Genomic DNA, 26,609 nt, shown 5'->3' with positions numbered 1-26,609 from the left:
CAGGAAGCTCGTTTTGGTTAAGCAAAACGCAGCACATTAAGCCATCATGCCCTGACACTTGTTTCGGAGTGGGAAACAGAAGGGGAAGCATCCAGCTTTTGCTGGGAGACGTGAAAGTTGCTGCTGCTTTACATATTGCATGTTAAGGCTTTGGCACGCGGGAATCGTTGGAGTTTTTATTATTATTATTTTTCCTTTTGGTGAAGACTGAAAAAAGACACAGATAAAAATAAAAACCATAATTTTTGGTATAACTGTGGAAACATGGTTAGCTCTAACACAGCAGGTGGCTGAGGGACTCCATCGGCAGGAACCAGCAGTGCTTTCGGTGCAATCAAAGTTAAGTGCAGAAATTTAATTAAATGGTAGCAAGGCTGGCAGAAACTTTGTAAAGCAGCAGTGCATTGTCAAATTCAACAATTATTTCAAGGAACACAATCCACAGATGGCATCTAATTGATAAATTAAGGTTCTGGTGCCCAATTCCGCTTACATTTAAAGGTTCTCCTTTCTTAAACAAAGCCTTGAAGTTTTAAGACTGCATCTCTGTTCTGAAAACATAACAAGCTGCCCTGTGTGCTTTGGATTGAGAAATGCAGGCTTTTTGTGTTAAATGGAGGAGGTGTTTGGTTTGGATTTTCCTTTTCCGTGTTTCCTTCCAGAAAAGATGTGCTGTTGGGAAGGCACTTAACTGGAATCTCGGGTATTCAGAGCTCAGCTCCTGTGGACCTCCCCTGTGCGCTGGGGCAGGTAGTCAAATAACCTCGCTCAGCTTTTAAAAGCTTTTCAGCTTGCCTGTCTCTACCTTAAAGCTGTCTGTCGACTTTTGGCCCTCGTTATCAGCAAATGCAAATCCTTCAGAGCTTGATACTCTGCTTTGCAAGCCCTTTCTGGCGGGAGGCTGCTCAGCCGCTTGTGTGCATTGTGTCTTTATTTATTTTTTTTTTTATTTTTTTTTTTAAGGTAGTTCTGGGCTGGTTTTACATTTACCCCCTTGCTTGAGTGTTAGAGAGCTGCTTTGTGTTGCTGTAAGGGAACCCAGGGCTCCTGCAGCAGAGCTGAGTAAAGCTCCATCCAGCATCCTGGATATGCCCGTAGACTTTGGTAAAACAAACAGGCCCTGTTTTCCCCCTTTTCAAACTGAATTTATACCAGGGATATTTTGCCTCAGTGTGTTTTTGATTTCCATGTGTAAATACAGTTTGCTTTCCAGGGTTTAACGTAGCACTTCAGAGAAGGAGGCAGAAAAGATTGAATCCAGCTCTTCAAACACGCGTTGCGCGTTGTCCTTCAGTGCTGGAGAGGGCCTTTCCCGCAGCGAGTGGCACTTTCCCTCTCAAAGTGAGTGTTCTGAACAAGGGTGGGAGCCGAGCGAGAAAAGGCGTCAGACTACATAACGGATAGATGTATGTACACACTTGTAGATATAATGTTCATTTATCCCTCTCTGGGGGAAAGAAAAAAAAAAAAAAGAAAAATTTTGACCTTGCAATTTCACACTCCCTTCTTTACGCAGGCAATTTTAGAGGACGGATGCAGGAGGGAAATGGCCGTTTCATTGTGCATGTTGTAAACCCAGAGCACGGATTCTCCAGTTGCTTTTCTGAAGGGGTTTTGTGTCTTTTTTGGCATTGCCCTTGTGGTAGTAAATTCTCCATTAGCCAGGTTCTACGTGACAGAGCTGAATCCGTTCGGAGTGACGTAGCTGAATCAGTGCTTGTTATTTTTGGTCACTAGCAGTATACTCGAATTTAGTAACTTGACTGCTCCCTTCCCCCTTGCTCCCCTCCTGTGCCTAAATATATCCAGCCGGTCACCGGGCTGCGGCAGGCGTCGGTGCTCCGGCTGTCAGGCTGAGCGAGCAGTGGACAGCCTGAACCACTGGCGGGGATTTGGGGCTTGAAAACGTATTCAAATCGTGGCATGGTAATTTGACTTGCAGATCAGTACGGGCTGGTAATGGGGCCCGTGCACAGAAAGAATGATGCAGCACTTTAGACAAATACATCTCTCCTTCCCATGAAGCAGATTAGAAATAATACAATGGATGCTGATGTTTATGGCTACACGCTTGGTGAGCAGAGGCACTGCTGAATTTTCATTAATGGTGGGTTTTGTAGTTCTTAATGGAACAAAGGAAAAACACTGGAAATTAAAGAAATGCTAATGCCTTCCTGGGAAACTTAGAAAACCTTTGCTTTAGAGGCAAATCTGCTCTGGTTGTCATTTTCTCTCTTAATTTTTTTTTCCCCTTATCTCAGCTTGTTGGCTGGCTGGTTGGTTGGTTGGTTGAGAGCAAGACTTAAGTGAACGCGTTATCTTTGCTGCTGCTCCTTCCCAAACGGAGGGACCCGGCCTTTGCTGGTGATGGCATAGCTATTTCCACAGCAACCAGGCAGGATGTCACAAATTCAGAAGTGTGATTTTTACATGCAGAACAGCAGCAGGAGCAGATGGGTATTGGAAACAAAATCCCCGCTCCCTCCTTTTGCCTTCGTACACCTCTGAAAGAAATAGAAGCCCTTCTTGCAGTGTCTCTCTGCAGATCTTGCAGCATGCAGCGTAACTTGCAGGAATTGTTTCAGCTGCGCAGGTGAAAAGCAGCAAATGCTGGGGTGCGGCGCGGTTGCCGTGCTTGTGGCAGCGCTGCTGTGACTGTGTCTGAGTGCTGCAGCGACGCAGGGAGAGGAACGCTGTGCCCTCTTCTAACTTCGGAAGTGATATGGGGAGAACGAGCTTGCTTTGGAATTGGGGCTCAGATTTAGCCTGGAAGTTGTTTCAATAACGTTGGGTAGTGGCTTAGTTCTGTTAATCCTGAACTTGACAAAACGAACAAGCGAACAAACCCTCACCTTAGAAATTTAGACACATTTGGTAGCCATCTTCTGTGCATGTTTGCTGTAACGCCCACCCACTGTGTGGCAAAAGCCTTGGGAACATATGCTCGTTCTGTTTTCACAAAAAAGCTGATATTGGAAAGAGACACAGAAAGGGATCTGCACTTAACAAAATTTGAGGTCAGGGCCTCTGGTTTGAAAAACGCGGAACTGGTTCAGCACCTCAGTGGAAGGCTCTCCGGGCAGCTTGCAGAAGTCATCGTGGGATGAACACGCAGCAAATAAAACCTGAGAAAACCAAACAGGTTGTTCTTTGTGCTCACTGTTGAAGCCTGACAAATACATGAGGAGTGAAGCCAGATGTCCAGCGTTCGCTTAGCACTAGGTTGTGCGTGTCGGGTGATGAGGAGCTGTAATAAGGTGTCGGGCCATCCTGTGCTGAAAGCCTTGCAAACAGTGAGGAGCGCACGCACTGTGTTTTGTGCAGAAGGCTTGCTATTTCCTGGGGGTGATTGCCCCTCGCTGCCTGTGGGCTAGTGCTGTGCCGAGGTGGTGGGGGTGTGCAGCCCGTGGGGACCCGCGCTGCACTGGCCGGGTTTCCTGAGCCGAAGCCGTGGCTGGAGCTGCCTCAAGCACCCGCTGGGTGCACAGCCTTCCCCTGGCTCCTGCTGCCGTCTCCCCGCTGCGGGACTTATTTTCTGCTGGAAGTTTGTTTCAGAAGTCGCAGAAGAGGTAAGATCAGGTCTAACAACATCAAACCAATACGTGTTTGTATGGCTTGATCTCGGAGACTTGAAGTAGTCTCCCAGTCTCTCCAAGTAATCTTACAATTGAACGAGTTTTCTCTTATATCAAAGATACATCTGCTGTCACGCAAGTTCTGCTGGTATCTTTCTATACTCTCAAGTCCTCAAACTCTGTGGACTTGGTGAATGGTTGGTGCTTGCTTGCTTTGTAAATGTTTCTGTATAGACTGGAAGACAGCTGACTTAGTCAAGCTTAAGGATTTCTCCTTAGTGGTTTTTACTGGTGAGCTGCAGAAAATGGATACCGTGTTGCCAGTGTCACCCAGTGCTCAGTGTATTCTTTCCTGGCTTGCGTGACAGCACTAACGCGTCGGAGAAATACCTGCTGGGTGTGGAGGGTGCAGCATCTGTCCTACTGCTGACCCGCGAGCGCCAGTCCTTTGGCATGGCCTCCTTTGGCGTGGCCACCTCTGGCCTTACGTTTCCTCCTGCCACTGGAGTAACCGTGTCGCTTCTTTACAAGCCTGATTGATCTCTGGTCCTGTAATGTGAGTCGTTGGGTTTCAGCAGGTGTGCCAGACCCTTGCAGACATCGAAGGGATGTGCCTCTGCGGACTTCCTGTTGAGAAGCCAGGTAAACCTCAGTGATCTTCTGCCTGAGCTGATGCTGCTTGTTCCTGCAAAGCTCTGAGCAGGCTCTTCTGTCAGACTTTGATTGGCTAGAAAATATTTTGTGCCTATATGTGTAACAGCTGCTTAAATGCTGATAGAAGAAAGAAACAAGACTTGGAGAGTCCTGGAGCCCAGATTACTTACATAAACCTGGCCATGGGTCCTCGGAGGCTCCTTGTTGCGGTAGGAATTGCAGACTCTGCTCTGGTGGGTTGAGGCACTCTGAAATCATGCTCAAGGTTCAAGTTTCAGAGGAGTTAGGTGTCAAACTTGCACTGACTTGAATTTCAGTAGGAGCTGGATGTCTATTTTTGTCTCGTAGCAGTAGGATTGCAGACCAAGATCCCCTTGTTATTATTTTGTTATTTGACTTTGAGAACACCAGCTGTGATCCTCTCCACTGTTATTGGTGTGGATCACGTGAAATTTTAATTAGCTTGGGTGAAGGAAGGGAAGTTCTGGTAATTGGTTGAACACACAAATGCACCTCTGCTTTCTTTGGTTTATGTGCTGGAAAGATTGTATTAGAAATTTTCTATTACAATGGAGATTTAAGTACATTTTTAGGATCTTCTTGAAATCGAGAAGTTAAGTGCTTCTAAACTATTTAGATGAAAGGTGCTATTGATACTTCACTATTTCGGATCAAAGTAGATTGATATTATTATTAGCTTAATGGAACCAGTCGCTGGCGGTGGAATTTACGCAGTCGCAGGTGACTCAACAAATTCAAGTGCTCTTCGGTCCAGCCAGTCGCAAAGCGCCGTCCGCTTGCCGTGAAAGTTACAGCACGTGTTTTATTAGAGGGAGATATACGGCATCTTCATCTTCTGTGTGCAATAGGAATTCAAAACATCCTGTTTGGGAAATGCAGCCGGGCGTTAATGTCGCAGTCGTTCCCCACACATTGAGACCGAAGAGGGAGTGCAGCTCTCCTGGAGATGTCTAGAATGAACAAAGTAGGTATTGGTGCCGTTAACAATGCGCCATCTGAGGCGTGTCCAGAACAACCAGTCTGTGCTGCTGCCACTGTGGACATTTGTTGCTGGGTGGTTTTGCTGGTAGCTGATACGTTTACCAGGTTTTACACTCCATGTCCCTGGAGGGACAGTGCACTGGGCAGTAAAGTTAGTCTTGGTGGTTTCTGATAAGGTACTTTCACCATCAAATACAGGAACTTCTAAAAGTCAGTCTGTTGTCAAAGAGCACAATTGAACTCCTCCAGGAACAGACGTTTCATAGCTGATACTAAAACACGATAACGCACACCCTAGTATTTCAGATCTTTAAAGCTGGCACTATTTTATCTGTGTTGTGAAGGGCTGCTCTAGCCAGTGCACCTTGCTTTTGAAGAGGAATTATCTTTAACTGTCTCCTTCACTTTGTTTGCGTTGTCTTCCTTTGGCTGGTGCCTGGTGAGGTGTTGCTCAGCTGTCGTCTACACGGAAGATCCCAAAGCTGAAATATATTTAACCTGCAGCTGGTTGCAGAAGTTAGTCATCCTCTTCCCTTTTTCCTGCTTTGAAACATTATGAGATTTTCTTTTATTGCTACTGTCCCATGAAATTTCCTGTAAAGAATGACATTTTTTTTTTCTTGGAAAAAAAGAAAACGTTAAAACCAACCCAACCAATCAAAAAAAAACAGCAAAAAAACCCCGAAGCCCACGGAGCTTTGCCAGAAAGAAATCTGACCTGCTCTAGTCCATGTCTTTCTATAAAGGGCCATTAATGAAGCTGCTTGTCTTCCAGAGTGCCCCGAGCTTCCCTTTTGGGATCAGGTGTGTTGTCGTTGATGCTTTATGAGGTGCAGCACCAGTCCTGGAGAGCTTTCTCACTCGGGAGAGGCCCTGACAGGTAATGTCAGCAGGACTTCGCTTTCGCAGGCTGGTGCTGCAGTCAGGGGGCTGCGCTCTCAAATCACGGCCTGTCAGAGGCAGGTTTCTATTTTAGGAAATTATCCTTTGCTTCCCCTCTCCTCTTTCCTGGTCCATCTCGTATTCATCGCCAGTCCCACTCTTCTTGCTGTCATTTCAGCCTTCCTCCCAGCTAATTGACTTGGGAGATCATGCTAATTTTTCTTGACTGGGGCTGCCGCCTTTGCTTTCTCCTAATCCAGCACGCGTATATTCTCTGTTCGCCTGTCTCTTCAGTTCCTAAAGGTCTGTGGGCAGATTCCTTGTGCTTCAGAGAGAAAAACCCAGGCACGTGGTAGCGTTTTCTGCAACAAGTGTTTGTGTCTGGGCTGACTTCATCCTGAAGGCCAGGTTTTGTTTCTCAGCACAGGCAGTGCTGTCAGTCGTAGGACTTCCTCAGTTTACCTCTTTGGTTCTTTTGGCCTTTCCTTCTACCTCTGTCCCTCACACACTTAACTTCTGTTTTTCTTCTCTGTTCTTGTATACATTTTGAGAAAAAAAACAATGAAAAATTTAAAAGCCCTCCAAACTCTTCAGGTAACTCCGTAAGAAATACCACAGCGCTGACATTAATACTTGTTCTGCCTGGACAGGCTGTTAGTGCTGGAAATGATCTCTGTTCTCCCCAGTATTTTACAGATGAGCACTGAAAAGCATCTTTATTCAGTTTGACTGTTGCTTTTATGTGGCGAGGCATTCAATAAAAGTTGTGATTTATGAGATGTGTGTGGCCGTTGTTGTTTTTTGCTCTGTCATCTATCAGGGAGAGAAAAGCCAGGCCTGATAATTCTTGGCACATAGCTTTTTCAGTTAAGAATGTCAGCTGTCAGGCTGTCAGGAGAAGTTATTTCTCAGGATTTTTTTTTTAAATAGGCAGAGATCCTGCTTCTTACTGTGCTGCATTGATAAGGGAGCGCTTTCTGTACTGCTGAAAAGTGTGTCCCATGGTAAGGCCCTGAGCGTGTGCCCACTTAAACTTCCACTGCTTTGTGTTTTCAATGTGTGACAGCACTTGATTGCTTAATATAAAAATGCATTCAGTTTCCTTTTTGTAGCTTTTATGTGGGGTTTTATTCCCTCTCTCTTACTGAATGGAATGTGTGGGTTTGTGGTTTTTTTTTTTTTTTTTTGGTGTTTTGTTTTTTTTTTTTTTTTTTTCCTTCTCTGTGACTAGGTATTTTTAAAGTACTCTTTTGCAAAATATGTGCACATTAGATAATCTGCTGTTGCATAAAAGCTCTTTCATATTTTGGGGGCTTCATGCATGTGTAAAGTAGCCATAATTGAAGACAGAGGCTGTTTGTCACAGATGTGAGTGTAAGGGTGGGGGACGGAGAGGAAGAATTGTGTTAAATGTCAGGGTGATGGGGGTTTTTTCCATATTACTTATTTGCAAAAATGTATCAAAAAGTCATTTTGATGCAATGTACAATAGTGTCACAAACTTGTGCTTTGCATCCGAAGTGCCTGGTTAGAGCTCAGTTAGAGGCTGAAATCATTCCTCGATTAGTCCCCGGAGTCCTATATAAGTCTTTAACTCTCAGCGTGTAGTCTGTGATTTAACAATGGATGAAGGATTGCTGAACTTGAGCTGAATGTATAACCTGAAATTTTCAGACCTGCAGCCCCTTTGCTTTCTCCTCTTCCCTTCTTCCTGGAGAAGATCCATCAATGCTTTGCCACAGTTGGCAGCGTATTTGCCTTCAGGGCAGAACTTAGGAGCTGGAAAGACTGGCAGACTGCAGTTCATAAAAATGGATAGCAAATCACTGTCAGAAAGACAAGAAAGGTGTCTGGCTGCTGTGCAGTTCCTTGGGTGTTGCGTTTAGGGCTGCAGGTTCTCCTGGAGGACAGGAGGGAATTGGTCCTGACTTACCACTATCCTCATGTGGCTGCGGGTGCAGCTTGTGGTGACCTTGTGTTGACGATGTTGGCCTTCATGTGGAAGGAAAACGCTTCCTGTGCATTAATTCAGTCTGGGCAGCTCATTTATATACTTGGTATCATGTTAAAGAGAAGAGGTTGGAGAGGTGGGATGTAAACCTCTGTGAAAGACTGTGTTGTTGGCCTGTATGAACTATTTCGATGTACAGCACTGTGTGCATAGCTTACAGATGCTCACCTGGTTCATAGGTTATATCTCACCAAGACTGGAGCGGTCCTTAGCCCTGTGTCTGGCTATGCAAGCCAAGGCACTGAGCTTCTAATCTCAGGTTAGAATTTCCAGTGTACTTACAGACCTTGTGATTCCTCGGGAGGGATGAAATCTCCCAGCACCCTGCAGATAGCCAGGCAGCAGCGTTCCATTTGCGTGGAGTTTAGGATGTCAGGCCGAGGCAGGTTTCTCCAGTGCCAGCATCACATCTGCCTCTTGACAGGTGCCCCGTTGACAAGGGTGCTGCTGCTTTCCTCCTGTACCGTGTCCTCTGAATAGCTCTTCTCCTGCGCTGGAGTTTAAGCTCAAATTGCAGGAGCTTGCTCTAGAGGTCTTCAGCTCAATCCCCACGTGTCAGGCGGCAGGCAGATGTTAATGGTGTTCAGATTTGGCTTGAGCCAAACTGCACAAGTGGCTGTTCATGGGAAGTTGTCCCAGCTTTTCATGTCCTGCCAGACCTGGAAATCCAGTTATCTGAGTGTCTTGGCCTTTTTATGTGAGATTGTTGGCTGTGTTGGAATGATCTAGGTACTTTCAAGTCTGTAAGTGTATGGAGCTGTGACGGTCTTTGATACTGGCAGAGTTCTTGTCCTGGGGAAGGAGTGTATTTCCAGCCAAATGCTTATTTTCAGTAACGTAATTATTACTAGAGACCTGTAGATATTATAGATCGAGTAGGAACGAGCCCCTTCATCGTAGCAGGTGTTGCTCTGGGATCAGTAAGCCAGTGCTGTGCTGCTGAGCCTTGGAGGGGAAGGAAGAAACCAGCAGCCCCTCTTCTTATCCTTCAGCAGCTAGGAGGCCAAGCTAGTGCCCAAAACGCTGCGATTCAGTGATTTCTTTGACCTCTACAGGTCTTGCAGCCCTGGGGAGAAAAAAATGACAGGACCGTCAACATGGCGATTTTCTTTTAATCCACTATCTGTGCCCAGATCTTGTGAGCTGGAACAAGGGGAGCCCTCATGTTTGAGGAGAGGCACAGTGCGGAAATACCTTCGGTTTTGATGGAATGATTTGCAGGGAGCTCATTCTTGCTGATCTTACTGGAGAGCGGGCGAGCATGTCTCTGAAGTGAGAAGCCCCCGGGTCAGGCAGGCTCAGAGCTGGTGAGATGTTCAGGTTGTTTGCACACTTGGTGGAGTGGGAGCAGGGAGGCTTTGTGAGCTCTGGTGCGGTTTGCTGGCTCCCTGCCTCCTGTCCCAGAGCCTCCACTTCCATGGCACACATTTCTTTTCTCCACATCCTCACTTTGAAGAGGGAGCTGTGGTGGGGCTGTCCTCAGGATCAGCGTGTACCATGGCTGCAACCTGGTTAGTAGCGGAGAGCTTAGCAGCATGCCTCGCCATGTCTGCTGGAGGGCTGGGGGTGAGCCTGGGCTTCCTTACCTGTGCCTGCGGTTGGGCTGGGCTTAGTTCCACCTTGCTTTTGCGAGTCCCCTGCTGTGAGGAGTTGGCGTGCTGTGAGCCCAGGCTCAGTGGTGCTCAGTTCTGGTCCCAGCACAGCCCCGCCTGGGAGGTGAGAAACGGGCGCCAGAGTCAGCCTGTTCTGGTGGACAGAAGTCCGCTTGAACCCATTGAGGTCTTGCTTCAAGCCGCTCTCGTTAAAGTCTGGGTGCTGAGTCACGCTGTGTGTTCTGCCATCCAAATGCCAATGTATAAACACATCCGTTTTCACAGAATCTCTTGCCAAGTACTCGGGTTTACAGTGTTAACAGCTTTAAATAAATTCTTCCTGGAGATAACTGATTTATTAGGCTTCTACTCTTCTGAAGGCAAAGCTAGTCACAATTAACAAACAAAGCAGCATGAGGCAGTTATCATTCTGGGTAATAAATCTTTCAGTGTTGGGTACCACTTGCTAATGGGCTTTGAAAGTAAAACTGTACGTCAGTCCAAGTGTGCCTTCAGCCCGGGCAGGCGGCGTGCGCGCAGACGATGCGTGTGCGCGTAACGTAGGAACCATTAATGTGACAGGCTAACGATTTCCACTTGCATACCCTGGCACGTGTTGGAGGTGGGTGATGGGTTTGTGTTCGGCAAGAGGCAGCCGTGCAGCGCGACCCCTCGCCACCATGCCAACATTCTTCCTTGCTCTGCTGCCAGTGGCTGTGGGCGTGCTGGCGGCGCGCTGGGCTGTGCTCTGCACGCCTGTCTGGGCCAGGCTGGCAGGTGTAGAAACCAGTGGTCTGTTTGCTTTGGTGATGATGGCAGTAGAAGGGCAGGGGGTCATTGGTTTCCTTACTCTGATGAAGGAAGAAGTATGTGAGCTCTGGGGTTCAACATGCTGTGGGTAAACGAGCCGTTCTGGTTCTGCTGCTGTTGTACAACAGCAGCTACACAAAGTTGGAGGCAGATCAAGCTGTCCCTCATTTTTCTCTGGTTTTCCTTGGCAGCAGTTGGAGTTGGATCGACTTATTTACTCCTGGAAAAGGACTGCCTTTTGTATCTAGTTTTACAGAGGCTTCGGAGCGTGCTGGCTGTGGGGTCCATCTGCGTGGAGGAGGTCTGGATCCTGCCGAGGGGGAGCAGCAGGAGCTGCTGAACCCTTTGCGGGCAGAGTTTGCTTTGGTGCCAGATGAGGCCATTTAAACACACTGGTGATAACTGTGTCTCCCACCAGATGAGGTGTGGTTGGCACCTGAAAGGGTTGGGAGTGTTCCAGGGTGGTCTTAGAAAAAAGTGTGTCAGGCTGGTACCGCAAGAGCTGGAGCCCGGCTCTTCCTCCGGGGCAGTTCACGCCGCGGCGCTTGGGCTCCTGGCCCTGCGGTGTGGGGCGGTGCTGAGGACCTGCCTTGGAAGAGGAGCGCTCTCAGAAAATGAGGCAGTTGCATCTGTTTGGTCTCTGTCAGCTACGGAACGGTTGCTCAGCAGTGCTCTCGGGGGACTCAGAGCCTGGAAATGGAAACGGCTGCGCGCTGTGGGTGCAGGCTCTGACGGCAGATACGTGCTCTTTCTCCTGTGCTCTCAGGGGCGTAGCAATTGCCCTCAGTCTTTACTGCTTTTGTTTTGTTTTCACTGGTAATCCTCCCCTGCTCCTTTGCCTGTTTTTCTCCCACTTACTCCCTTTCCTGCCCCTGTGCCCTAAGGCTCGTTCTTCTTCCAGCCTGGCCTCCTTCTCCGGCTCTCAGACATGATGGTACGCGGCTGAGAAATGAGCCCTCCAAGTTCTGGTCAGTAGTTATTGTTGTTCCCTGACGGCATCTTTGTTTGGATAAACAATTGGTCCAAGACCTGTTAGCGTGGTTTCCAGCACTGGGGAGATATTTCTTGCTGGGTTTGTAAAAATGATCTAAATGGATCCGACATCCTGGCTATAAAACATCTGTAACATTACACATTTAGTTATGTTACTGGAGACTTGAGTTCATTTTGATGGGTAGTATTTTATCTGCTACTTTTCCCCTTCTGAAAGCAAAGCTTTCTGTAGAGGAGGATTTATAGAAACATATTTCCAGCACAAAAAAAGTCATGCACATTAAGATGTTGGAGTAAAGGAGAAATAATGTCTTTTTTTGGAGACCTTGGCTGATTTATCTCTTGCTTGGTAGTTTGGTATGACCTTCGTAGCTAGGAATAATATTTTTTATTCTTCCTTTAATAACAATAATGTCAGTAACAATGTCTTGCACTATTCCAGCATCTTCAAATCAGACTTTCAGTGGGTAGACGTTTAATGAGTGAAGCCTCACAGGCTCCAGTGAGCTGTGGGGATTTATTTTTGTTCTCTCTCGGTGGAAATCAAGGCATTCGATTGTGCAGCGTAGTCAGCCTAATGAGGCTTCCACAAATGCTGCGAGTTACAGTGTGTGCTTAAATGCTGAGCCCTGTGGTCTCCAGCCGAGCTTCTCCCAGGACTCTCTGATAGATCAGCCCTATGGAGACTGCGACGACTTGCCCCATGGTCAGCGAGTGAGTAAATGTCACACGAGGGAGACGAGCTCTCGTAGCTGCGAGGTGCTGCCTTCCTTTGGAAAAAAGTATGAATGTTTTCTCTTACCTTGCTTCCACTCTTCATTCTCCATGCCGCTCCTTGGGGGCCCTTTTGTTCCTGCTCAAGGGTTATTTGATCTGCTTTGGAGCGACAACGATGTTGCTTTCATAATGGCTGGTGGGTTCCCTCCCTGGCAAGGAAACATCTTTCTTCAGTGAGATGGAGGTGGGAGTACTGTAATTCTCGCAATTCACCAACCCGTTCATGTGTGGGGAAGAGGATAAAAGAAGATGCATCATTTCATAAAATTGTGAAAGTATTTCAACAGCAGTAATAGGGAAATCTGGTCATTTTGCAAAATTTCAGTGGCCTCGCATCAGAGGAAAAGATCGCTCTGGTGAAAAAGCCAAGCAGCGTGTTGCATAGACATCAACTTGACTCTGCAGACAGAGTAAAACTTGCTCATCAGTAACTGATTGCCATGTGCATCCATATTATGTAGATGAGATTAATCAAGGCTAAGGGTTAAAGTTTCCCATTTGTTCTTTTCAGAGAAATCATCTGGAGTATGTTGGGAAGGGAGGTAAATTGCTTTGTACATGTCTCTTCCCTTCCTCTGAATTTGTCTTGTTTTAGCAGAACGTTATCTAGAATCTTGAGAGCTCTCATCGCTGATTTGACAGGGTTATCATGAAAAATTGGTTGATACTAACTTAGAAGTATTTAAATTATGGAGTGCTTTCTGTACTATAGGGGCAATAAACTTTTTTGGAGTGACCTTAGTGTTTGGAGCTGGAAGAATTTATAAAACTCTTAGAGAAGATGTGCTTTTCTTAATCTCCAAACTGGACCGCGCTGTTGGATTTTGTTAAACACTGTGTTAAACCTCCAAATACGTTTCGTCCTTCTTTTTATAAGTGCATGCTTAGAGAAGCGTTCATTGACAGCACCGTAAAAGCCGTGCTAGCTGCAGAACCACACACTTTTGGGCGTATCGACAGAGCGAGCTGCTTGCACGCTGAAAGGTGTGGCTAGTAGTGGCAGCTCTTGGTTGAACATGACTTTGAGCTCCCATGAACTGGTGGGCTTGAGGCTGGCTGGTGGGAACGCCTGCGCTCGTGCCTGCAACGCCTGGGAGCTGCAACCACAGCCGTATGCAAATACGGCAACAATCAAACGTACTTGCTCAGTTTTGCCTGCTGCTTTGGCTCCAGCAGGTTTATAGATACTAATTGAGTTGATAGGGCTCAGATCACAAAAACATTGTGAGGACTCTTGGATGAGAGTTTTGAGGACTTGGAAAAATTAGGCCACTTAAGTGTTCAGTATGGATTTTGGCATCCGCCTCCAGGCACACAGCTTTTGAAGCTGTTGGCCTTTGTGGTCAGCTGTCCTTTGGGGCAGGCCCTCAGCCGCTCTTAATTGTGGAAGCCCCACACAAATCTGTGCTTTCAGCAGGTCTGCAGCAGTGCAGCCCGTTCGGGGAAGCAGCCCGCTCTTCGGCAGAGGAAGAGGCCGCTCGCTGCTCTATCCAGCCTCTGTGCAGCATCTGTCTTTGTGTGCCCCTCCGGGGTTTGGGAAAACAGGGATGGCTGGTTGCCTTCTGCTTGTGTTGCTCCAGATTAAAAACTGAGGACTTGGGTATGTTTTGGGAGGCTGCTTAGCTTGATTTCCCACTTTGTTCTGCTTTAGCCCACCCTGCTTCACCTGTAGAGCCTTGCTCCAAATTGACCTTGAAATGCCCTTGTGAAGGTGTTCTTTCACAGTCATATGTCCTGTTGGAGCACACAAGTCTCCTGGTTGTATTCTGGAGGTGGCACAGGATCTTTCTTTCCAGAAGATGGTATAATATAAATAGGGGAACTGATGAACGCTGTACTAATTGGTTAATGCTGTGTTCCCATCAAACATTGCTGGCATGTCTTTGAATGTAAGGTCCCCAGGCACAACGCCATCTCTCTCTCCATACAACGTGAAGTTTTACCAGTAGCTTGTAGATTTAGGAGCAGAATCTTAATTGCTTCCCGCTGGGACCTTTGTCCCCACATTATATGGGCATTGCAAAAATCCCGCCCCAGTACATAGTCACATTGGGCAGTGATGGCCGTTTGCGGTCCTGAGATGTATTCCTTTAAAAATAATTACTTAAACTTATTAATGCAGTTTTAAGCACTGCTGAGCAGTAATCAGGCACGGGTGTCAGGTAAGTTGTCTGCACTCAGTGCGTATTTAGGAGCTGCCTTTCTGGTCATATCGTCTGTGAGAAGCCAAAGCAAGCAGGGGCATTTAAGTGGGTTTTCTCTTTGCCCCCCTCTTCCTGCCTCTGTCCCTTGTGTCTGTAACCCGCAGGAGTTAACTGGAGCGCCGCAGAGGGGAGCAGCCCAAAGGGATGTGGTGCAACTGGTTACAGCGAGGCTGTGCTGCTGCGGTCTGTTCCTGTTCTCTGGAGGGTGGGAAGTCTGGCTCTGATGAATTTTACTGTATCTTTTGATATGAAGCTTGAAGCCAGATTTTGCTTAAAAAAAAAAAAAAAAAAAAGCTGCGCTGTCACAGTTGGGGCTGATTTCCAGGAGATGGGATCTCTCTGTGAAGGGAGCTGGTGGTGGTGCAGGTGAAGGCGCTGTGCGCCTGGAGAGCCGGGGGTGGTTTGTTGGGTGCGGGATGCTCCTGCGCAGGCAGCAAGCCCTGCTTCTGGGGAGGGCCCTTCCTGGGGGTGGCTGTGGCCCGTGACTGGTACTTGGCTGTACCTGTGAGGAATTAGGGGCTGGCTCTCCCGGGGGGCACGTGAGAGAGTTCAGCTGGGTCCAGGTCAGGAAGATGGCCAACAGGCTCTGCTGGAGCCAGGCCAGGCTTGTGAAACTCCAAGGATGGCTTTGGTGATTGCTGCCAATTCAATCTGTCATGTAAAAATCACTTTGTGTGTTCTGCCTCCTGCTGAAGCTGTAGTCATCGAGGGAGAAAAATAAAACACCAGCCAAAACCTGACCCTCCCAAAGTTAACAGCAAAACCAGAGACAGCCAAAAAGTAGGAATACAGCAGGGACTAAGTTAAAAGTTTCATTTATGAATGGATAGGGAGAATACAATCCATCTGTATTTTCCACAGAAATTAAGGGAACTGGTTTACCCCGCTGGGAATCCATGCCATTTGGATTAAGGAGCCCTTTCATTCCTGCATACCTTTCTCTAGCTTGAGTCGGCTCTCGCAGGTTGACATAGCTCAGAGGGTCAGGCACAAGGTATTTGCACTGGTTAAGTCTCGCTGAAATCCTATTTTGAATACTTAAGCATGTTGTACATGGCACGTAAAGCTGTGCTGCCTTTGCACAGGGTCGAGCTACTCTTGCCGATGCAGACCTCGAGAGTGTGGTATTTGCTAGCTGATGGTACCTAGCGCTCAGCAAAACACGTCCATCGCTCGTCTGCCGGGCGGTGGTGTTGGGGAAGGGGCTGGATCCCGGGCCGCTCTCCTCCTTGGGGAGCGGAGAAGGGGTGGCAGCTTTCAGAAAATGTTGCCTTTCTCGTTGTGGGCTCTGCATCGTGTTTCAGTTTGTTTTTTAATAGCTTTTTGGAACTTGCTGTGAGGATCCCGGAGGCGAAAAAAAACCTGGAGAATTCTTGCTTATGGTTTGTGCTCTGCCAGAGAAGCCTAGCAATTTAGTTAACAAGATCACTTCCCCTATTACATGAGTTATTGTTGTTTTTAATTAGAGGTAATGCTGTAGTTTGGATGTACAACACAATGGGGTATAAAATGCGGTTCAGCATATATACCGACGATGATTTTTTGAATTATAAACCTATTTAGAGGGCGAATACATTAGAAATTATGAAATATCAAGCTGCAGATTAGGTGAGCAAGCTGGAATGCGCAGGCACCCACGCACACGTGCTGTTGTGCAAGAAAGAGGAAAGTGCTCTGGAAAACAGTTATATATGCCTAATTAGTTTAATCTGAAATTAATGCTCATTTCAGCAATTTTCCGTGCAGATTCAGTATTAGTACTCTAGTCCACCTCCACCGTGTTGAGAAGCTGAGGATGCAAAGCCTTAAGGAGTTCCACGCAGGCGTGCGCCAGAGCTGAGTTCCTGCACGGGTTTCCAGGGGGGCTTTGAGCCTTGTGTGTTGGTTTGCTTCGGCGCCCGGCCCTGCCTCTTGCTTTTAGAGAGCGGCTGCTCGTCTAGAAGGTGGTCCTGTTTCAAGCAAAGATGTGATGGCATGCTGAGTATCCTGGCGTTTCTGACTCTGCTGCCATCTTCATTTGCCGAGGTGACGTTTAACTGCGCCTGCACCTTTGGACAACCCCGTTTCAAAGCATGTGCCTTTTACTTGGCAGCGAGACCTGGCAGTGACACACTTGTCTCTGGATGTAGGCACTCATCCTTCCCTCATCATCCATGCCTCCAAAGCCAGGAGCTAGTCGCTAAAACTCGGAGGGGAAACAGCAAAAAAAAAAGGACACGCAAAGAACAATAGGGAAATGACACTTAAAACCATTACCTTGAGGTCGGATGGGTCACTCCTGTGTCAAACATAGACTGGGCTTTGGCTCATCTGGAAAGAGTAGTGGATCCTTGTTGCTTGAGATTTTGAAATTATGGGAGTTCTGCGAAGTATTTAATGAGCTTAAAATTCCCTTTATTAATTTTTAAGTCATGATAATAAGACACTTTGGGGGTGGGACTGAGAAAACACCAAGAAAACTAAGAGCAGAATTGGTACGTGAGTGTGCAAGGATGTTACCGGAGACTGAACCTGGGGGCTCTAACTTTGTGAAACTGCGGTTCCTTCACTTTACCTCAGTCGGTTGGTTTTAGCTCACATAGTCTATTGACGTGTCTGAGTGGGACAGGATTTTTGTTTCCAAGGACTGCATCTTAAGCCTGTTGTTTAGAGAAGATTTACCTGATATGCCCAAACCGATCTAATTACAACCCTAATGTTGCAAAAAAGCGTAAAATCAGAAAACTTGCCTGGTTAAGGCAGGGTGATTGTTTCCCCCCTCTCCTCCCCCCCCCCCCCCCCCCCGCTTCTGCTCCACCTGAAGTGTTTGCTTAGTTTCAGAACACAAAGGTGAATGTATTTTTCAAAAGCCAAGCCAATAAAGAGATTGTAACCTTGAATGACTCTCCACAGTAGTAGTCACATGTGTTGTGATTAACTGCGGCACTAACACAGTACACAAACAAGCCATTCTGCAGGTACTTACAATTAACGGACTTTATAACCGGCGTTAGCTCTAGCTCTCCCCTGTCGATCCCTTCTGCAGCGAGAGAGACTCTTTCAGAGTACAAAAGCTCCAAAACCACTTAATACGTACATTTTGCAGAGCCCTGCGATAGTGAATGACGGATAGATTATACTCCAAATTAAAAACAAAGACCTGAAGCTGGAAGTGTTGTGGTTTCTGGGTGACCTGGACCTCCTGGAGTCATTCATAAAACATGGATTTGTGATTGAGTCACACAAATTGCAATGAAAGTTTTGGGGACTTTCTAGTTCATGTCAGTTTCCTCAGAACCCGTATGTGAGTCTGCCTGGTCCTGGCAGTTTGATGTGCTTTAAAATCTGTTTTCATTGGTGCTTCAGTGGCTGATCACACAGAAGGTGTCCTGGTGTAGTAATCCCTGGGTTAGTGAATGCTACTTTTTTATTATTATTATTATTTTCAGTGTCTTTTGAATGCTCTGTCCTGTTTGGCTAACGTGTTCGCAGACCTTTGGCTGTTAGCTGTTGAGCTGACAGTCTGTGCTCCGAGTCTCCGGGCTGTGGGTCCGGTGCAAAGCCCTGCTCCGCTCCCCGGACGCCCCGCGCAGCGCAGGAGCACAGCGTGCTGCCGTTGTCGCCCTGGTGAAGCCTCGCCTCGCGGCTCGTCTGCTTGGCTAATGAGAGAGGACTTACAGGCCAGAGCAGGAGTTCTGTTTCCAGTTGGTCCGATTCCTGCCGCAGTGAGCTAATAATTGAAAATTGGTGAGGCTGTACCAGCACAGACAAAAAAAAGTCAGCTGTGTACAGCAATTTACCTGGCATTAACGTTTGAGAAAGAGCTGTGCGCTTTGAGCACAAACGGCAGCTCTTCCGTCAGTTGGGGCTCTCGATCTGAGCTGGGCGCAGTGCTGGCCTCATCGCCAGCTGCGGGAGCCCGTGGTGGCCTGCTCACCTCTGATGCGCGTGTCCGGGCCCCGGCGGGGAAAAGGCCGGTTTCCAGACACGCACCTCTCCTGGGCTGCTGGTGGTCGTTGGGCCAGGGGAGATGGGGGTGAGAAGATCAGCCCGGGGCGAGTGTGGGGGCACGTTGGTACCTCATGCCACGGGGTGAAAGGAAGGCAACAAAACCTCCTGCTGAGGCTCCCTGGGAATAGGAGGCATCGCTGGGGCTACGCGCTGCTTCCGTTCTTTGGCTGAGGGAAATGTGGATAACGCAGCAATTGAACTGTCTCTTCAGGAGAACGGAGATTGTGAAAGCAGGCTTAATTTTGTACTTCACTTTTGTACCAAAGAGCTGATTTCTGAAACCATTTCCCAGCTCGCAACATGTCTGTAGGCATTAAAATGTTGTGAATTTGCTTGTCATTGCCAATATTTTCTTTGACTGAAGCTATTGAAACAAAGTAGTCTTTTTTTCCTTTAACCTTCAATCTTGCTTCTGAAAGAAGTAGCTCTCGTTTTCTTTTTTTCTTGGTCAAATATAAAAATGATGATAATTTCAAATACTGCCTTAGAATAATTGCTTTCCTCCCTCTTTTGTATGACAACAGAAGCTTGGCCTGATCTTAAATCAGATGCTGGCAGGCAAAGGGCTCTTGACAGCCCTGCAAAATCCTTTAGTTACAAGTCAGCTTTAGCCAATTCTTTATTTGTAAATGACAATTTTCTACAGAAAAATATATGCTTGGGCTTCAATTTTGGAGTCCTAGATTGCAGCCAGAAAAAAATAATTGAATTTTTACACTGCTCTTTTTTTTCCTTTTTTTTTTTTTTTTAAGTTAGGAAGAAAAAAGCGAAGCTGTGTAAAGCGTGATGTTAGGGGCAAATTGAGGGGGAAAAACCTACCCTGGTTCCTTTGAATGGCAGTGGAGACAGGAGTGGTGTTTAATTTCTTCTGTGCTGAGAGAATGCGTGGCTACTCCAAGCTCTTTGCTCGGTGTCTCAGTTCTGCAAAGGCTTTGCCCGCAGCCGTGCAGCACGGCTCGTCGCTGCGGCTCTGGTCGTGTGGCAGAGCCCGGCTGGGTCGGCGCTGGTTTGGGGAGCACCGTGGCTCTCGGAGGGTCTGACGTGTGGGACGGGGTCCCGTGGCACGGGGCAGAGCCCCTGGCTGACGGGGTGGCTGTTCTGCTGCAGAAACGTGGTGACCCTCCAGACAGCCCCCGGTGCCTTGATGCGGAGAAGGCCTAGCCACCTTCAGCAGCTATCACAAAATGTATCTTGTCTTTAGAGAAAATATTAAAAAATGGGAAAAATCCAGGCCCTGCGCTGAGCAGCTGCAGTAGTTGTGTCTCCGGCCGAGCGCCCGGTTTTGTTCCCTTTGCCTTGCTTCAGCATTTGTTGGCTGCTGTTTAACCAAGTGAGGCCTGGTTCTGGAGTTATGGGATTTTTTTTTTTTCCTTCAGTTTTTGCAAGTTGGCTACTTTGGCCAGTTTCTGTCATACAGAAAACAAACTCAAGCATTCTAATGCATGAAATTTATTTACATGTTTGTTGGTTTCTGGAGTTAAGATGCAACCTTGACTTTAAAACATCTCTGTATGGTGGGGTAGGCTGCTAATCAGTTGTCTCTAGTGGTAAGGGTGTTGCCTGCTGTCAGCTGGGACATGTCTCCTCTGCCCAAGCATACAGGGATGATGCCTGCCCCTTTGGAATGTGTTGATAACATTGTCCTGGATCTGCCTGGGTTTGTAGCGGCCCACAAGGCCCAAGTGGTTTGGGATCAGCCCACAAAGACACCATCTTTCCCTGCCAGGTAACCCATGAGTATCTGATGGCGTGTTCTCTGTAGGGTGTCCAGCATCATCCCTTCACCTTGCGTGGACCAAACTCTGTGTCTGCCAGTCAGCAGGAAGAGGTGGGAGCTCAGTTGGGATCGTTAGGAACACCAAGGGCAGGAAGGGGTTTCCGAAGGGCCTGATCCAGCCCCTGATGGCCGGTGATTCTGTGGGCATTTCAGCCGAAACGTGGCTTGGGGCAGCTAGAGAACTGCAGTGCTAGCTCTTGCTGCTTTTCATCATTTTATTATTTTTAAAGTAACTGTGCAAGTTCCTTTTAGACTGACCCGTGAAAACTTAATACCATGTTGCTTCGATTTGACATAATTACCTGTTGTCTGTCAGAGAGCATGCACTCTGTCTTTAGGAGAGAAAGGGGAAAAATGGCAGGTCTTTGAGACAGCGACTGTGAGGATACGATGCTTGGAGTCCTTTTCCGTTTATATTTGCATTGAGAAGCACAATAAAAATCATTTATTAAAAAAAAATATCCAGGGGCTAGCGTTGTTATTGAGTGCCTTTACTCAACCATTTCTCAAATAAAACCAAAACAAGACAAAGAAAAAAAAAGTATCTAATCAAATAGAATCTAAATTGCTTTTGTAAAGAAATATTCTCATTAACTGGGTTAGGGATGGCATCTGAAGAATATTTTTTTCCACATATTGTTTGAAATAATCTGGTTAAACTGTGTGCTTGTCTTGTAATTTCTTACAGATGGTCACAAGAACAAAGAAAATATTTGTAGGTGGATTATCGGCTAATACAGTAGTGGAAGACGTAAAGCAATACTTTGAGCAGTTTGGCAAGGTAAGTTCCTGTCCAAGCGAGCACTACATATTTTGAATTCTTCTTTTTTCCCCCCCCTTTCTTTTTAAAGTGTATTTGGAAAAACAGAAGTGCAGTGAGGCCTGTGCTCAAAGGAAGGCCACATTTTTTGCCTTTCATTGTAATTTCTTGAAGCCTCCCAAATTCCTTTTCTGTTTGTTGCATGTGTATGTGTACAACATTGCCAACACTGTTTACCTTCTTTAAAGGAAAAAGAACCGTTGGGAGGTGAATTTGTGTATATTCAGGAAGAATTTGACCCTTAGCTGAATGATTACACAATTGTCTACTCCATAAAATCAGCCTTCTGTTTACCCGCTTCCAGTGGCAAAAGGAGCAGAGAGAGGTATTTGAGAGAGCTCATTAAGTTGTGAAAATGCCTGAAGAAACCACATGAATAGCAAGAATAATATGGAAGTCACTAGAATATCGATTTAATTTCTTATTAAAAAATCCTTATGCAAGTTCCTTTGGAAATATATATAGAATCCTGACATCATTAAAAAAAAAAGTTTATGCAAGGAAGGAAACCGGGACCTTGCCAGAATAGTCTGCTCAGTGACAGAACAGCTCAAACCACCAGTCCAGGCTCTGGCTGGAGCTTAGTCCCACCAACTTCCATGGACCTTCCTGGATCCCCAAGGCTCCTGGATGCTGGTCAGGTGTCTGACGAGGTGAGGAGCTTGCAGAGCTGTTTGCTTTGAGAGCAGTTTGTGGTACCGCTGTCCGCAGAGACCCCTCTCAGCTCTGCTGTCCGTGGGGCTCCATACACCTCAATCCCTGTCTCTTGGAGTGCATCAGGTGATAATTTACATGCACGATTGCGTGAGGACGTGGCAGGATATCCCAAAGCAAAGCAACTCCCATTCGTCGTAGTTAGTTTATGTTTCTATTATCTGCCCTGGAGAGCCTTGGCCAGGCAGTATTTTGTTGAGGGCTGAGGAGGGGTGTTTATAAATTGTTCCTGTGCTGGATTGATAGTTGTTTTGCAAACCATTCATTTTATTTTCAATAATAATCTTTGATTCCAGCAGGATGTTTACAGCCTGCTGAGCCTTTTATTAAAGGATTACACAAGCTTTTGGATTTTCTTCTGTAGTTACTTCTAATTGCAGAACTTCTCTAACCTGTATTTTTGAAGTTAATAATAGTTTCAGTATAAGTGCTTTGCATATTGTCTGAATGCTGTCTTAATATAGTCTTTTTAATTTCACCATCTGGTAGTTTCATGCTTGCAGTTTTACAGTCCCTGAGAACGCAGACGACTAGTGTGCATTTTTCAGTAGTGACTAGTGATTAGGGACTCTTCAGTTCTGCTTTCGTGCTCTGCTTTTCTTGAGATAACTTAAAAGAGGCCTGGCTTTCCTAAGGCAATACGTTTGGGGAAAATTGGGTATTTTTTTCAAGTGTCTTAATTTGAAGGCTAAAAAATTAAGGTGCTCAAAATAATTGCAGAAGTTGCAGTCAAAGCTGGAACCTGTTCCTCCGGCAGTATGGGGTATATCCTGCTGAGGCTGCGTGGTCCCGTCGTCAGAGCTCAGCTCCTGTAGGACTCAACCTGTGCTACCAGGTGACCTTTTCCAGCTGCATCCCTGTTTCATGCTTCCCTGTTCTAGCTTGCGAAAAGGGGATGAGTTTGGTGAAGTCAGCGTTCTGGAGGAGAGGCTTCTTGGCTGTGTCACCATGACTCAACCTTGGATGCAGGCATTCAAGTTCTCTCTGCTACCCTTTGCTGTTTATCAGCTGAGACAGTTTGGTTTCTGGGGTGCTTTGAGGTGATTCTCCCCAAGGCTCTGGTTGTGAGAAGATGCAGAGCTAGTTAATGACCCTAGGAAATTGAGACGTGTGGTCCAGCTAAATGAGAAGACTCGTTAATAAGTTGCAGTGGTTGGGATGCTGCATTCAGATATAACCACCCAGGAATTAGCCCTGTGGGACCTTGTAGGAGCTGCTTCCTTCTTGATTCTGCTTCCCCACCTCTCCTTGACTTGCAGGGACTGGTGATCTATCTGCGCACTGCTTAGCACAAAAGCCTTGCTCTCTTTTCAAGCCATTACAATGCAAACAATGCATCATGATCGATAGGCAAGGTTTGCACTTTCTTAAAATAAAGAAAATTGCATTACATAATTAACGTGCAGAGGAGCCGCCCATATTTGATAAGAGCATCTCAGGTGACTTGCTCTGTGAAACGCTGAGCTTATTTATTGGTGTGGAAAAAATTGCTTACCTACTGCTGTGATTCTTGAAATCCTGTTTGTACTTGCTGCAGAGAAGAGCTTTGCGGCCAGGGGAAGTTGTTTTGGTAACTGGGGATAGCTCTCAAAATACATGATGTGGTTAATACAGCTACCAGCTCTGGGGCCAGGCTGGAGTTGGCGGGAAAGGGCCTAGAGTGTTGAAACTGCAGCTTTTTGAAAAGTAAATGCCAGAACCTTTTCCTCCAATACAAAGACAACTGCTTTAATAAACCCTCTTCCCTGACTTCACCGGTGAAAATGTCTGCCTGGTAGAGCACCAAAATACGTGATAATGATAACTCCGGAGACTTTGATGGTGAAATTTCTGATAGTGATTATTTTTTCTTTTTGTAAAGCCCAGGATCTGTAAGAGTCCCAGCTTTCATTTTGTGAAGGCAGGCATCCCTAGCTGCTGTAAGCTGCAGAGGAAGACTGGGAGAAATTACCTGAGTGAAGCCAAAAGGCTGAACAGAATGAGCACGTACAGTTGTGGGGCTCCGCAGCGAGGCCTGGCAGGGCTGGGTGCTGAGGCGAGGGCTGGCCGTGGGGCCCGTGGGCCACAGCCTGGCCTGGCTCGTGGTGCAGGTGGGCAGGGAGTGCAACCCAGCGCCTCGGGTGAGGGTGGCAGTTGGTGGGAGGCACATCTGGGCAAGAGTTTGGGGTTGAGGTGGCTTCTTCAGGTGGTTTCAGGGATCCACAGGAGCACGTGAGGAGGCTAAGCCAGGAAAACAAAACTCCAAACTAAGCCATAACCATTTACAATCAGAAGGAAAAAAAAACACAAACCAAAACAACAAAACATTGTCTTACTACCTAATCCCAATAGTCTAATGCGGTTGTTTCTGTGATCTCTGGTATTTCACTCAAAGATGTTTCAAACATTCTTGCAAACAAAATAAACTCACCAGCCGTGTTAACCCATCCGGGGTCTGCAGCGTTGCCCTTCTGCTGACGTGTGAAAAGCTGGCTGTTCAGACCAAGTTTTAAAAGGCTTTCAATGCAGTGTTGGAAGTGAGGGGATCCAGAGGGAAGCGCAGTGGGGCTGTGCCTTCCTCCCCTCTGGAGAGGCTGTGAGCGCCCGGAGCCGGGCTGTGCTTGCGGATCTACCTGTTGTCTGGCTTTCTGAAAGTGTAAGCAAAATGGTGCTCTCCGAGATCAGGACACGTTAGAACACTTAAGGCTTCTGGTATCATTTAAAAAAATAATAAAAAGTAGCAGCCTCTTAAAGCCTCGCCCGGAGGAGCGTGACCAGCAAAAGAAAGCCCTGAAAGCTGATAAATTGCACTTCTCGTGGGACGTGCGTGTTCTGCACCTATTAAGCTGCGAGCAGCTGATGATAGGGACTTCTTCAGGTTCGTTTTTTCCTAGGTAACGAGGCTTTTATGGAGCTCCTGTGAAAGTAGTGTAGTCCTTATTTTGCGAATTGCAATTATACTTCACATGGTGAACTGTGTAATTAGTTTGGAAGACTTATGCCTAGTCATTGGTTTATCCTAATCGGCTTTGGCTTTTCCCAACAACAAAGTGAGCTTATTTTCCTAAGCTGAAACAACTCTGCTCCCTTTGTTCCTCTCTTTTATTGTCTCATTCCTTTCATTCTGTTTTACTGCCAAAGTTTTGTTTCATTAGGCCTACAAGTCATTTCCAATCCAGTGGGCTGCTACAATAAGGCCTTTATAACTCAGCTGCCCTGGTTCCCATGTCCCTTCTGGTCTGGAGCCAGGACTTGCTGTCTGACATGGGATTTTAACCCTTTCACTGCCCCAGCTGCTGCTCCCCCGCTTTGCTTTGAGGTTGCCTTGCTGTGCGAGTGCGGTCGTTAATTGCTACGTTAGTGTGGTTGGGCTCCAGGTACACTTTTTGACCCAATTGCTGAAACAGAATTCTGAGTAGAAATCTTCTTACTGGAAATACCGTAATCATCTTGGTGGGAACAGGCCTTTGATGAAAAGGCTGCTGCGTGCTCCCCGCCCCTGTTCCGGCACAAGGGGGCCAGAGTTGTGTGAAAGGTGCGTTTCAGTTGTCTTCAGCTGTTAGATCAGCCCTTGCACAACTGTGCTTGTAGGGAAATCATGTTTTTTGGTGTGGGGGGGAATACATTTAAATGTTTACTTCTTTGAAAAAGAAAGGTGCTTTTTAAAGGAGATGGGTGAAATAGTTTTGTGGACAAACAACATTTTTACGTATTACTGTTTCAAACTGCTGGAAAAACAGCATTGGTGTTGGTGGCTCCAGCTACTTTACTCCTAAAAATCTCAAAGCAAGAGCACTGGCTTTACGTTTTTTTTTGTTGGTTTTTTTTTTTTTTTTTTTTTTTCTTTCACAGCAATCCTAAAATCACTTTTGGGGAAGGAAGATGTGGCATTTGCTTTTTCTTTTAAGTTTTCAGATGAAATTGGAACAGGCCAGTACGCATTAATTTTGTTTTCTGTTCTGGCTTGCCACGAGGTCCCTCAGACAAATTGCAGGCATGTTTCAACTTTGCTTGGAATATGTTGTTTCCTCAAGATGGCTTTTAAGATTTGGAAATCTTGAAACAAGACAGGATTTCTGAATTACCTCTCTGGATCTGAAATGTTTTGCACAGTCGCTTGTTATTTCCTGTGCGATGCAAAACAGACCTGTGGAATAACAGTACCTAGCTTCTGGTGTTGGGTTTTGTTCTGTGAAACTGCTGAGCTTTTGAAAGATTGTAGTTTGCTCATCTCTTCCTCCTGTAGCCATGGCTTACTGTCCAGTGGCAGTTAAGCGAGAAAGAGGGGAGTAGCTTCTCAAACCCCGTCCCGGCTCCGGGCAGAGCTGGGATGCTGTCCTGCAGGAAAACTGAAGCTGGAAGCAGTGAGGCTGCAGACAGCAAAACGTGAGAATGAGAATTTCCTCCTTTGGTTGTACAATGTCGCGCGTTACAACACAGGCAGCAATGCAAATAATGACCGCTTTAACCTTTGAAAAAATAATCTTTTGTGAGTAAAAGACAAAAGTTGCTCTGCTTTCTCCGTGTGGCTGTGCTGGGAGGGGGCAGAGGGAAGGAGGTGCGATCCACTCCGAGGCCTTCAGCCAAATTGGGTGGTTTACATAACTTGCTTCCTATGTGTTTTCCTCTCTGACAGCTGTGAAAATATAAATCAAGAAAACATGAGAGAAAACTCCTCCTTGTTTGGCAAGGCTGTCTGGGTGTGAACGAGTTAATGCGCTGTCATGGTATTAAGCACTCCAGTGGTTTACTTTTCCCGAGACCTTGAATATGGCCTCTGAAGATGTTATTACAATGGAGTTGTTAGCATGAGAAAAGGTGGTGTTCTC

The 26,609-nt window shown here is 46.6% G+C and overlaps 1 protein-coding gene across 26 annotated transcripts in view; it reads left to right on the top strand.

The window, feature by feature from the left end:
- The window catches only part of MSI2 (musashi RNA binding protein 2), a 244,574-nt gene that overhangs the window by 64,318 nt on the left and 153,647 nt on the right, over positions 1 to 26,609 (top strand). For all 26 annotated transcript variants that reach the window (XR_015260601.1, XR_015260598.1, XR_015260600.1 and 23 more), the window contains exon 6: positions 20,956 to 21,048. Coding sequence is in view for 18 of the 26 variants with exons in the window: in XM_086762847.1 (XP_086618973.1) it covers positions 20,956 to 21,048 (93 nt within the window). In the remaining 8 variants the exon portion in view is untranslated. The remainder of the gene's footprint in view (positions 1 to 20,955; positions 21,049 to 26,609) is intronic.

The sequence above is a fragment of the Chlamydotis macqueenii genome, chromosome 19, assembly GCF_036417535.1.
Source record: "Chlamydotis macqueenii isolate bChlMac1 chromosome 19, bChlMac1.mat, whole genome shotgun sequence".
NCBI lineage: Eukaryota > Metazoa > Chordata > Aves > Otidiformes > Otididae > Chlamydotis > Chlamydotis macqueenii.
The sequence above is the reverse complement of the archived record's forward strand: the minus strand, read 5'-3'. Positions and strand labels throughout refer to the sequence as shown.